Source organism: Oncorhynchus mykiss, chromosome 2 (genome assembly GCF_013265735.2).
Source record: "Oncorhynchus mykiss isolate Arlee chromosome 2, USDA_OmykA_1.1, whole genome shotgun sequence".
Classification (NCBI taxonomy): Eukaryota; Metazoa; Chordata; class Actinopteri; order Salmoniformes; family Salmonidae; genus Oncorhynchus; species Oncorhynchus mykiss.
The window spans coordinates 5,235,895-5,248,391 of NC_048566.1; the positions used below are offsets into that span (position 1 = coordinate 5,235,895).

At 43.4% G+C, this 12,497-nt stretch overlaps 2 protein-coding genes across 2 annotated transcripts; both read right to left on the reverse strand.

The window, feature by feature from the left end:
- Positions 1–30: 30 nt before the first annotated feature.
- On the reverse strand, positions 31–2,193 carry zgc:101716 (uncharacterized protein LOC492784 homolog). The gene is made up of 6 exons (XM_021598299.2): positions 1,980–2,193; positions 1,783–1,878; positions 1,534–1,677; positions 1,030–1,352; positions 609–741; positions 31–351 (listed from the first exon to the last, which is right to left on the reverse strand). The coding sequence occupies exons 1-6, from the start codon at positions 2,085–2,087 to the stop codon at positions 181–183; spliced, it is 975 nt and encodes a 324-aa protein (XP_021453974.2). The 5' UTR covers positions 2,088–2,193; the 3' UTR covers positions 31–180.
- Positions 2,194–6,070: 3,877 nt separating this feature from the next.
- On the reverse strand, positions 6,071–12,488 carry LOC110520807 (zinc fingers and homeoboxes protein 1). Its single transcript, XM_036935693.1, has 6 exons — positions 12,040–12,488; positions 11,250–11,537; positions 9,402–9,898; positions 9,027–9,248; positions 8,637–8,798; positions 6,071–8,506 (listed from the first exon to the last, which is right to left on the reverse strand). Exons 2-6 carry the CDS (start codon positions 11,413–11,415, stop codon positions 7,016–7,018), a joined length of 2,538 nt encoding a protein of 845 aa, XP_036791588.1. The 5' UTR covers positions 11,416–11,537; positions 12,040–12,488; the 3' UTR covers positions 6,071–7,015.
- Positions 12,489–12,497: the final 9 nt, after the last annotated feature.

Consider the following 12,497-nt stretch of genomic DNA (forward strand, 5'->3'; position numbering starts at 1 on the left):
GCAGAATGGCAAATCAAAAGTTTGTCACACTTTTTCCAAATGGTTCTACTTTGAAATTCAATACAACAATGATCTAATTAAACTGGACTGTAGATTGTGACAATATTTCATTTCATATGGCCGTCAGCACATTGTTACACGCAATATTAACAAATAAATACATTCATTAAAATGTGTAGCCTAGTTGGTCTTTACAGAGGGTATTTTAGGTCCATCCTCCTTCAGTACTCCTGTCTGTACCAGTCTGTTCCACCACCTGTCTTCAAAGTCCTTCAGAGAGAGACCTGCCGAGCTCTCTCCATCCTGGTTGTCCTCTCTCATTCTCTCTGGAACTAGATCTCCTGACATCACCTGAAGGGCAAATCACCAATAACGATGCATGATCAATCTGGTCAGAAGTGTACCTCTTACCTTTTCAAAACATGTGCATCGTCAATTGTAATACATCTAATACACCTAAAAGCATAACCATGACATCTTGGTGCCAGCAAGCCACACATTTCCTTTCATTTAAACATACCAGAAGACAAAATACAGGACATTATTTGATGAATAGACACCATGTGAGAACAGTAGTCTATATGTACTGTGTCTCTAACCGGTTTCACCTCAGAGACTAGTTGTAGTGTGGTGTCTTTCAGTTCCAGCCAACGTAGAGCCTGATCAGCCTTCTGTAGGGCTCTCTCACTGTTCTGGAGAACAAAGGATGACTGTTGGCCCTTTAATGCCCTGAGGAGGAGTCTGGCAAGGCAACATAGTACAGTCAAACAACCATCTTCACAAGACAAAGACTGTGCTAAACGGTGACATTTAGGATGAATGTGTAAATATGCTCTCTGCTTTAATCCAAGGGCTAATTTCCCCAGAGGTAAAGTAAGTATTTTCCTGGACTAAGAAGCACTTTCAATGGAGAATCTCAATCTGTGTTCGGGAAACCAGTCCTAAAGACTGCCCAACAAACTTGAATCCATGGAATTCCATATAGAATAGGCCAATAGGATGTCTGCTTGTCTCTCACTGATTATTTACCTGGCCCGGACAAAACACATGCAGGCCTTGAGCCAAACGCCGTCACGCTCTTCCTTCAGTTGCTCCTCAGTCTGAGAGTCAGGCTGTGGCTCTACACCATCTCCCTGTTGAAGAGGACTGGAGCCTGAGGGTGTTGACAGAGACTGAAGAAGATGAAGGTAGCTTTCTGCCAGCTTCATCCAGTGCCACTGGTGGTAGGGGTGGAGAGAACACAGCTGCTGCAGACACGTGACCTGGCTCCTGAGGTCTCCGAAGCGCTCGTGGACGTTCGCAGTCAGGTGAAGTAAACCGGTAAGGTGACAGGTGTTGGAGGCTTCATTTTTCTGTCCATGGAATGAATTTTCAAAACAACCATTTTACTACTCTGTAACCTTGTCCACAGACAAGAGCTGGCTGGCTGGATGACGAGACTAGGTATTTTGTATTACTAATGTATAATAAAAAAACATATTATGTTACAATAATGTATAAAGATAAGACTCACTCAACAGCAACGGTTCTTACAAGTGTTTCTGTGATCTCCAGGGCCTCCACTCTCTTCCCCAGGTGACAACAGCACCTTGCCATTCCCTCCATTATGTCCCGTCTAATGGCCAGGTTGCCGTCAGGGATATAGGAGAGGCAGGTAGTGTAGGCGTTTAAAGCTTCCTGGGGAAATGGATATAGTTAACGGATGAGAAAAGCATTTGGATACTAGATGGATATGATAAGACAGTGTGTAACTAAATGACTCAAGGGAAGAGGGGTCAATACCTGGAAGTTTTTTCGCCTGTATGCCATATCAGCTCGAAATTTGAAGATCTTTTGCACCTCCAAAATGTCCTCTGTGTCGATGCTCTCCCAAAACCACTGTTGAAATAGATAACTCGCAGTTAAAAATATCCACACATTGCAATGCTAGCAAAAAAAAACTGATGCTACTTAACGTTAGGTAGCTAGTTAACACCCACCTCTGCTTCACAGAACTTTGCATTGTAAGTCGACAGTGCAACAACAGTCGGCTTCGCTCTTGATTCCTCGAACACCGAATCGTCAAAGGTGCTACCGAAAATCTCCATTTCAAACGATGAATGACAGCGAATTCAGATTTTACCAACACTAAAAAACAAAACAAACGTCAACGTGTGCAGTGTTACAAGCTAATATGACCGTTGGGAAACAGAAAAATATAGAATGTGTTCCGGGCGATATGTTCCAATGACAGACGCTTTACTTTCTTCAATGAAATGCTGTAATATTTTTCTATAAGAGAAACAAACTCCAGTCATATTTTGAAGTTAAATATTTTATAAGACACCAAAATACACGCCTTTTCGTCCAAATGTATTGTATTTTGTCCACAAAACAAGTAATAAAATATATATTTGTCTAAATCAAGCCACAGCCTAAAAAAAAAATCAGTTTGATTTCAATTAAAAAGCATTGCAAAGTCTATGGCTCAGGGGACTAAAGCTTTTTCCACGGAGTTTTCAGCTCCATGGCTACTCTGTCTCAACATGAAAAATTCCTTGGTTTACCATAACGTTTGCAAATAAACTCTCTCACTTTTCCCAAAGCACCTCAACATATCCAGAAACCAAACATTGAGCCAAACATTCTTCTCATAGATAACTTAATAAATACAGTAGGAGAAAGGAGACTGGCTGACATGATCCATTATAGCTGTAGCTAGCAGAATAGTATGTTAAAAGACAGGTTCAAATATTGTGTGCGCACAATCTAATAGGAAAACTGTTAAAGCATGTATTAAAGTTATGTATTCAACGGTTGGTTATTAGTACTAAACAAGCACCTTTCTAAATATTGAGAAATAGCAAAGAGGACAGACAGGTAAGAATTATTGTACTAGGATAAAAACAGTCATGTACTATGGTCACAATGTCACGTCTACTGTACAAAAAAAAGAGCAATGTGGATACATTGAGTTGCCAACTGAAGAAGGCAAAGAGCCTTCAAAAAATATATTTTTTTACACATTAACAGTAAAACACCATACAAGCTATTAGTTGAAGTTGAGAGACAGGATTAATCATAAATAAAGATTATAAAACCATTAAAAACAACTTTTCTAAGACAAGCACATAATGCTGTTTCATCTGCAGTCAGGTGATTATTTCATGCACTATATGGATCTCAACATTCAAATGCATCTTTTACCTTAACTATGGTACAAATAACTGTTCCTGCATGAAAACGTTAACGATTTCACAGCATAACATGCTGCCCAATTTGAAATGTTTATGATGAGCATGAGGTATCCACGATCTTCTCCTCCTCCACCTCTTCTGTTGTCAAGTCTTGATGAAACCCTGCTCAGAAAGAATGAGCCATGCAGGCACATAGGTTTTGTCTCCTCAAAAAGGTTCCGAAGGTTCCATCCGTTTTTCTGTAAAATGTTGTGATGTTTCAACTAGATTCTAGATTGAGATTCTAGAACCAAAGTGACTAGAACTTGGTAAAGCATGTTTAGAATAGTTTGAGAGAACGTTGGTAACTCATCAGGTCCGAGCCAGGCTGGAACCCAGTGACCAGAGCATATAGGACATGGCTTACAGGTAAGCAACAATGTCTTGGTTCTACTAATGTGCACATGTCAAAACTTGTCATTTAAAATGACAGTTGAGGAGAGCATAGTCTGCAAACGTTGTAAAAATAAAAGCAAAACAAACGTGCATCTGATCATACATTAGAAAAACACTTTGAAAACAGCCCTGTATCAAGTCCTCCAACTCTAGTCTTCATACATACAAGTACTGCAGTCTTAAAAACAATAAAAGTTCTACGTAATTCAAACTCACGTTACACGTTTCCAAGTCAGCAGAGTTTCACATGATTGAAATAGGGACCCACATTGTGCCAGTTGGTTGGTGCAGGAAGCAGTAGGCCACATACAGACCATTGACCATTTTCATTTGTGTCATATCAACACCCAACTTTAGAATTGATCCACAAGGAGAGGGGTAAAGTCAATAAGGTGCATCCTCTTGAAAATATAATCATTTCAGAGGAGGACAATACAAGGCAGAATACTTAGTTCTACAGTGTTCAAAAAGAGCTCATATAGAAAGAGATTTGGTCTCTTAAAGCCATTACAAGGTCAAAGGGATATAAGGTGCCTAATCAAAGTTGTTTCCCCCCACAAGAACATGTTAAAGAGATTCTCCGGAACTTTTTGTATACATTTTAGCCAGTAGTTCTGAAAGTAGAGTTCAGCTAAATTGTGAACTACCTCACATCACTGGCATAGAACACAGAGACCTTGCGAGGGGGGCTCTGAACACTGACACGTCCAGTCCAAAGCAAGAGGTTTAAAAAAATACTTGGTAGTCGCAAAAGTTCCGGAGCATGTCTTTAATACAGTAGTGGGCAAAGTGCACAATAATAAGTGCTACACTGTCAGTTTCCTGCAGACACCACAGTATACAGTACCAGTCAAAAGTTTGGCCACACCCACTCATTCAAGGGTTTTTCTTTATTTTTTACCATTTTCTACATTGTAGAATAATAGTGAAGACATAAAACTAGGAAATAACACATATGGAAACATGTAGTAACCAACTAAAAAAATAAGTGTTAAACAAATGAAAATATATGTTATATTTGAGATTCTTCAAAGTAGCCACCTTTTGCCTTGACAGCTTTGCACTCCCTTGGTATTCTCTCAACCAGCTTCATGAGGAATGCTTTTCCAACAGTCTTGAAAGAGTTCCCACATATGCTGAGCACTAGTTGGCTGCTTTTCCTTCACTCTGCAGTCCAAATCATTCCAAACCATCTCAATTGGGTTGAGGTTGGGTGATTGTGGAGGCCAGGTCATCTGATGCAACACTACATCACTCTCCTTCTCGGTCAAATAGCCCTTACACAGCCTGAAGGTGTGTTGGGTCATTGTCCTGTTGAAAAACAAATGATAGTCCCACTAAGCCCAAACCAGATGGGATGGCGTATCGCTGCAGAATGCTGTGGTAGCCATGCTAGTTAAGTGTGCCTTGAATTCTAAATAAATCACAGAGTGTCACCAGCTAAGCACCCCCCACACCTCCTCCTCCATGCTTCACGGTGGGAACTACACAATGCAGAGATCATCCATTCACCTACTTTGCGTCTCACAAAGACACGGCGGTTGGAACCAAAAATCAAACATTTGGCCTACAGACCAAAGGACAGATTTCCACCGGTCTAATTAATGTCCATTGCTTGGGCCAGGAAACACGAGCAAGTCTCTTTTTCTTATTGGTGTCCTCTAGTAGTGGTTTCTTCGCAGCAATTTGACCATGAAGGCCTGATTCACGCAGTCCCCTCTGAACAGTTGATGTTGAGATGCGTCTGTTACTTGAACTCGGTGAAGCATTTATTTGGACTGCAATCTGAGGTGCAGTTAACTCAAATGAACTTATCCTCTGCACCAGAGGTAACTCTGGGTCTTCCTTTCCTGTGGCAATCCTCATGAGAGCCAGTTTCATCATAGCACTTGATTGTTTTTGCGAAGCGTGAAAACTTTCCGGATTTACTGACCTTCATGTCTTAAAGTAATGGACTGTCACTTCTGTTTGCTTATTTGAGCTGTTCTTGACATAATATGGACTCTGTATTTTCTTCTGTATACCACCCCTACCTTGTCACAACACAACTGATTGGCTCAAACACATTAAGGAAAGAAATTCCACAAATTACTTGAACAAGGCACACCTGTTAATTGAAATGCATTCCAGGTGACAACCTCATGAACCTGGTTGAGAGAATGCCAAGAGTGTGCAAAGCTGTCAAGGCAATGGGTGGCTACTTTGAAGAATCTAAAATAAAAAAATATATAACACTTTTTTGGAGACGACATGATTCCATATGTGTTATTTCATAGTTGTGATGTCTTCACTATTATTCTACAATGTAGAAAATAGTACAAATAAAGAAAAACCCTGGAATGAGAAGGTGTGTCCAAACATTTGACTGGTACTGTACATACTGGGCCTCCAGGCCCGTATTCATAAAGAGTCTTAGAGTATGTATGTCATCTTTTACATTGTACAAAAGTACAGACTCAGAGCTTCGTAATGGTATATTATACACTACAGTTGGAGAAAGCTACGTAGCTTTAAAAATTGCTATTCTTGTATAACCAGTTTTGCAAAAAAAAGCTTTAAGGTTTTTTTTTTCACACTTGCCAGAGAGCTGGAATTTGTTCACACCCTCTTAAGCCTTAGCCCCAACCATCTCTTTAAGGATTCACACAAACTCATGGGTCAGTCTATGAACTCATTAGAATCTAAAAGGCTAAACTGATCCTATATCAGCACTCCTACTCTCGAGTCCCTTGGTTTCTAAGTCTTTCATAGCACAGGAGTCCACATTCAATAGTTAACTTTGGCACCGCGGTTCCTCCAATCAATTTCAATGGGAACCCATAATATCATCTGATTTCACATGATTCATTGCATTCATTCCATGAATGTACTTACAGTACTTTGTAATCTCTATAATAATAGGGATATATACGAGAGACATTAGCCATTAAAAAAAAGGACCTCTTAATTGCACATAAATAACTGTGCCGAATACTGTAGATTAACAAATGTTAATTTTCCATTAATTATCATCATATCAAATATTGTATTATCACTTGAATTTCAGCATTTTAATGTCTGACCAATTCATATAAAATTAGGTATTTAAAGTACTGGTTGTAATTCTTGACTAGATTGACTAATGGCGCTACTCTAGCGCTGTAAAAAGGTGCACATATCGTTTGTGTTTGTATTGGTGGGATATTATCATTCAGTCTTGCATTCAGACAGTACCTTTTAAAATACGTAAGAGAAAGCGAAATGTGTTTGTGCTGTTTGACTAAATCCAATGTTGTGTTCATTTGGGCACACCATGGCAAAATGTTTTGCAACAGAAAGTGAAACTGGGCATTTCTAAATTGGATAATTCCATGTAGTCCCTCCCTGTTTCAGTCCATTTGGTGCCTAATGAACGCTGTCCTTCATTACTCTGACTGTGTTTTTCTGGCACCCTGAGAGGGCTCCCAAGAATCACTTTCATCAGTGTCGTCATCCTCCTCCTCATCTTCCTCACCCACCACAGTGTCATCCTGCTCGTCAGGTGCCATCTCATTCTCACCCAGCAACGCTTCCTCTTCCTGCTGGTCCTCGTTTACCTCAGCATCCCCAAACGGATCAGCACCCATATCTTCCCTCTTGTGTACCTCAGCGAACCACTCTCTCACCTGCTCGTATCCCATACTAGACTTGGTCACAAGCTCATCCAGGTCCTGCTCATTCAACAACTTGTGCTTCAGGTAATACTCCTTCAGAATGTCTTTCCCGGACTTCAACTTGATGATGGGCAGTGGTGGCGACTTCTCCATGCTGGTTGACCTCTTAGCCTTCCTGCTCCGAGACCTCCCCCAGCCTCGGTTACGTATCCTCCTCTTTCTGTTTTTGTTGCCGTTCAGTCCCTCCACGTTGCCGCTCTGGTAGTGGAAGAACCACTTGAGGTTGCCGTTCTTGAAGGAGTACCGGGTATCTCCGAACCAGTTGACTACGTAGACCCTGGGCAGCCCGCTCTCCTCTGACAGCTTGTCATATTCCTCTGTGGAGGGCCATTGGGTACGGACAAAGGCACTCTTCAGAACGTGGAGCTGCTCTGGGGTTTTCTTTCCGATGTTCTTGTCCCCCCTGTTTGGCCGCCGGCCACCCGGAGGGGTCTGGGATCTTTTTCTAGACGAGGTGGCCTCGCTCTCCATCCGCTCTGCTTTCAGCTCAGGTGACTCTGCCTCCACTACCTTCCTCTTCTCTGTGAACCAGGCGTCGATCTCTCTCCGGGTCAGCTTGGTCTCCGTCCTCAGCCGGGTCAGCTCGTCATCAGACGGAGTGCTTCCCTTCTGGTAACTCTCCTCAAGAACCACCAGCTGCTCTGCTGTCTTCTCCTTGAACTTCTGCAATGTGAAGTCTGGGAAGGAGTTCCAGGTCTTGGGGCGTGGCTCTTTCTCTTTGACGGATGGTGTGAGTGTGGGCGGTGGAGACTGAGGGGTCTCGTCGCTGGAGTCAATGACGATGGTGGTGCCGCTGCCGTGACCCCTGGGACTCTGGCTGTCATGGAACACGATGACGTTGCTGTTCTTGGAGTTGCGCTGGTTGTAGCGCGTGTCGCTGAACCACTTCTTGATCTCGCCTTTTGTGAGGCAGGTCAGCGTCATGAGCCTGGCGATCTCCGCGTCGCTGGCGAAGTGGTTCTTCAGGTAGCTGGCTTTCAGCTCCGCCAGCTGCTCCTTGGACTTCTTAGGCCGCATTCCGAAGTGGTCGGCGCTGAGGGCCGAGTTCTCCTGTGGAGTCAGGGAGGGAGGCTGGACAGTGGTGGCTCTCTTCATCTCACTGACCGCTGGGCTGGTCTGGTGGGAGGACATCTTGGGGACCAGGCTGTGGCTTGGCATCCCTGCTACTGTCAAGGTGATGGGTGTGGTCACAGGCGTGCCAACCTGTTCAGAGTTTAGAAAAGTTTCACTCACTCAACAATATTACAACAACTGACAAGACATATTGAGTTGAGAAACTATAAACAGAAAATATTACATTACATCATCCACAATGTCATCAATAAGTACCAACCTGTGTAAAAACCAGGCCTGGCTGCCCTACTATCTGACAGGTCTGGAGGATAGACTGCAGGCCGTTGGCCGCAGCAGAGAGCTGGTGGGCCGGGATAACAGTGATGGTCTGAGGCACCGTGTGCACAGTCCCGTTGAACTGCTTTCTCCTAGCCTCCTCCACCTCAAATCAAAAAGTGTATTTGTCATATGCAAAGGTTAGACGTAGTGTAAATGGTAAAACGAAATGCGTACTTGCAAGCGCCCCCTTCAACAGAGCGACAACAATTAAAACATATATATTCAATGAGTGAAAATATGTTTTTTTTTAAAATCACAATAAAAACACTATGTCCCCCCCAAAAAATGTAACTCTGGTATAAGACAAACATGAATCTAACAGAAAAAGCACCTCCTCGGGTGTCCAGCTGACCCCGTGCTTCAGACGCTGGGCAGAGAACCAGATCTTTATCTGTTCCTCACTGAATTTGGTCTGAGCCGACAGACCCATGATCTCTGACACCGAAGGGTACGGGAACTTCTTGTAGGTGTTGACCAGGACTGTGTTGGTATCCATGGATTGGTTGTATGAGGGGATACTGCTGACGGGGATGAGGAGCTGGGCTTGGGCGCTCTGCGGGGAGGGAGAAAGAGAACGCAAGAGAGAGAGAGAGTAGAGAGGTTTTAGTCACTTATTTATCAGTAACATTACAATAGTATCAACAGCAGTGAAAGGTGATTTGTTTTATACAATTTACAATTTCAAAGAATTTGAAAATATGATCACCTGCTGGGCCTGCAGAGCTGATAGGACCTGGGCCAGACCAGGGGGGAGCTGGAGTCCAGACATATTGGAGCTGAGGACAGAGGATTTCTTGTGCTCTGCAGACATCATATTGGGAATGTTTAGGAGAACACTGTGTTTCATGGACTCGGTGTAATGTGGGCTCATCTTCTCTACAGGAGTGAGGGAACCCAGCCCCAGAGGTGCTTCGATAGGCTCCTGCTCCCCTTCACTCTCTCCCATCCCGTCACTCTCCTCGGCTGCTTTCAGAGACACGGCGATCCTCTTCGGTTCCGATTTACCCCTCATCTTCATGATGGGGGTTTTGCTGAGTGAGATGCCAGCTGATGCGGGGTCATCGCTCTCTTCCGTTTCATGCTGTGTGTAACCCCCATCCGAGAGAAGGTCACTGAGCGTCTGCTCCAGGGTTGGTTGGTTGCTGCGTTTCCCTCCTGTGCAGGTGACAACGTCCTCTCCACTGGAATGACTGATGTCGTGCTCTGAAAAGTAAATTGCTCAGCTATGTTAGTTTAACTACATCAGAGAACGAGGGTCATTTTCAGGAGTAGAGCACACCATAGCAGATCGGTGTTGAAACAGTAGGTCAATATGGGCATTTCATATAGGTTTTCTCCTGTTTAGTGCCTACAGAACCAAATCAAATCACATTTTATTTGTCACATGCTTGGTAAACAACAGGTGTAGACTGCTTACTTACGGGTCGTTCCCAACAACGCAGAGAGAAAGATAAGAGGAAAGGGAAAAATAATAACACAAGGAATAATAGCACCTGGCCGTGCTGCTGCTCCAGTTTCAACTGTTCTGCCTGCGGCTATGGAACCCTGACCTGTTCACCGGACGTGCTACCTTGTCCCAGACCTGCTGTTTTCAACTCGCTAGAGACAGCAGGAGCGGTAGAGATACTCTTAATGATCGGCTATGAAAAGTCAACTGACATTTACTCCTGAGGTGCTGACTTGTTGCACCCTCGACAACCACTGTGATTATTATTTCACCATGCGGGTCATTTATGAACATTTTAACATCTTGGCCATGTTCTGTTATAATCTCCACCCGGCACAGCCAGAAGAGGACTGGCCACCCCACATAGCCTGGTTCCTCTCTAGGTTTCTTCCTAGGTTTTGGCCTTTCTAGGGAGTTCTTCTTAGCCACCGTGCTTCTACACCTGCATTGCTTGCTGTTTGGGGTTTTAGGCTGGGTTTCTGTACAGCACTTTGAGATATCAGCTGATGTACGAAGGGCTATATAAATACATTTGATTTGATTATATCCAGAGTAAAGATAACTAGGCTATATACAAGGGGTACCAGCACCGAGTCAATGTGCAGGGGTACGATGTAATTGAGGCAGATATGTACATATAAGTAGGGACAAAGTGACTAGGCAACAAGATAGATAATAAACCGTAGCAGCAGTGTAAGTGATGGGTCAAGAGTGCAAAAAGGGTCCATGCAGATAGTTAGTTTGGGTAGCTATTGGTTAACAGTTTTATGGCTTGGGGGGGGGGGTAGAAGCTGTTCAGGGTTCTGTTGGTTCCAAACTTGCCGTGCGGTAGCAGAAAGAACAGTCTAGGACTTGGGTGGCTGGAGTCTGACAATTGTTAGGGCTTTCCTCTGACACCGCCTGGTATAAAGGTCCTGGATGGCAGGGAGCTCGGCCCCAGTGATGTACAGGAACGTACGCACTACCCTCTGTAGCGCCTTGCGATTGGATGCCAATCATTTGCCATACCAAGCAGTGATGCAGCCAGTCAAGATCGAGCCAGGTGATTAACATTTCAAGAAAACAGGTGTGAGCAACATGTTGAAGATGAATAAAACCCTTCCCCACCTGTCTCTGGGTCAGTGGAGACCACAGCGGTGTCTGTAAGTCCCTCTGCAGCGCTCTCAGCTCCATCCTTTCCCTCTCCCACCTGCATGTCTGCATCCTGCTCCTCCATCACGTTAGAAGAAGGCAGGACCATGCAAGGTGTTGTTGACTTCCTCCTGCTTGCCATTTTGTAGGTAGGCTATCCTCCAAGATAACTTTGTTTAAAGAGATGTGTCTGGAATGGATTTGACCTTCCACTAGTGATGGTTTGATTCACATTCTAAAACTTCCAATATTTTCATCTGTGGACTGAAATAAAAACAAATTATGTATTTGAATGGTTCCATCCAATATAGCTTCGCTTGAACAGCTAAACTCTGTATGGATTCCTGTATAATGGTAATAGTACATCCATTGTACAGTAACTACAGTGAAGTTGAAATGTGTCCTAGCTATACCACCTTTTGCATGTGAAACCTATTACAATGATTATTGTATTATTGTATTTCTGCACACTAGTGCAACTTGTTTGTAGCAACTGTCTAGTTTGTAGTAGCTGGTCATTTACAATACTTTGGACCCAATTGCTCTTAATGCCATTTGTTTATGTAGAAAAAAATATTTCTATGCAGTGTGACTATAGCAAATTGATTATCTTATTAGATTGCTAGCTATCCAGATCTAGCTAACTAACCTAGCTTCCATTTCTGCATCTAGCCAGCCAGTTTACACCTGGGATAGACATTGCGGCTGGAAGCCAAATACTGTAGCTAGCCACCACAGTACAGCAGCTGAGTTGGCGTTTACTTACCAGGACAAGAGGTAGCTTCTGCGCAGGCTCTCCTGCCCCCCGCAATTTGTCTTAGGTTCTCGTCTAATGTTAGCTAGCCTACCTCTTGTACAGTTCAGCCAGAGCTCTCTGCCGGACTGCAGTAGTTTTGCTCGGAGGCAGGCGAGTCCAGTTCACCGCTGTCTGCAGATGAAAACATGGAACATTTTCGCTGCAACAGTTCTTTTCCCGACTGATATGCCTTTACAGACGTATTTTAAAAAAAGGCAGGAAGCCACGACATTAGTCACTTCAAGTAAGCCATTTGTCCATCAAATTATATCAGTGTTTTTTTTTTATGGCAGTTTAATGATTAAGCGGCGTCATCACGTTAATGACGTCTTGACGTCATTCATAGGCGACATATGTCACGCATGCATAGAGAAATGTTGCTTCAAATAAAATGTCTATCAACCAATACAAGCATTTAAAAAGTGACG

Coding starts and splice junctions, on each gene's coding strand:
- LOC110520807 (XM_036935693.1), bottom strand. CDS start 11,415: ATGGCAAGCAGGAGGAAGTCAACAACACCTTGCATGGTCCTGCCTTCT. Junction 8,799..9,026: donor TCAGCTGGACACCCGAGGAG/GTGCTTTTTCTG, acceptor TTTTGATTTGAG/GTGGAGGAGGCTAGGAGAAA. Junction 8,507..8,636: donor CAGGCCTGGTTTTTACACAG/GTTGGTACTTAT, acceptor AACTCTGAACAG/GTTGGCACGCCTGTGACCAC.
- zgc:101716 (XM_021598299.2), bottom strand. CDS start 2,087: ATGGAGATTTTCGGTAGCACCTTTGACGATTCGGTGTTCGAGGAATCA. Junction 1,678..1,782: donor ACAGGCGAAAAAACTTCCAG/GTATTGACCCCT, acceptor CCATTTCCCCAG/GAAGCTTTAAACGCCTACAC. Junction 1,353..1,533: donor TGGAGATCACAGAAACACTT/GTAAGAACCGTT, acceptor TTCCATGGACAG/AAAAATGAAGCCTCCAACAC.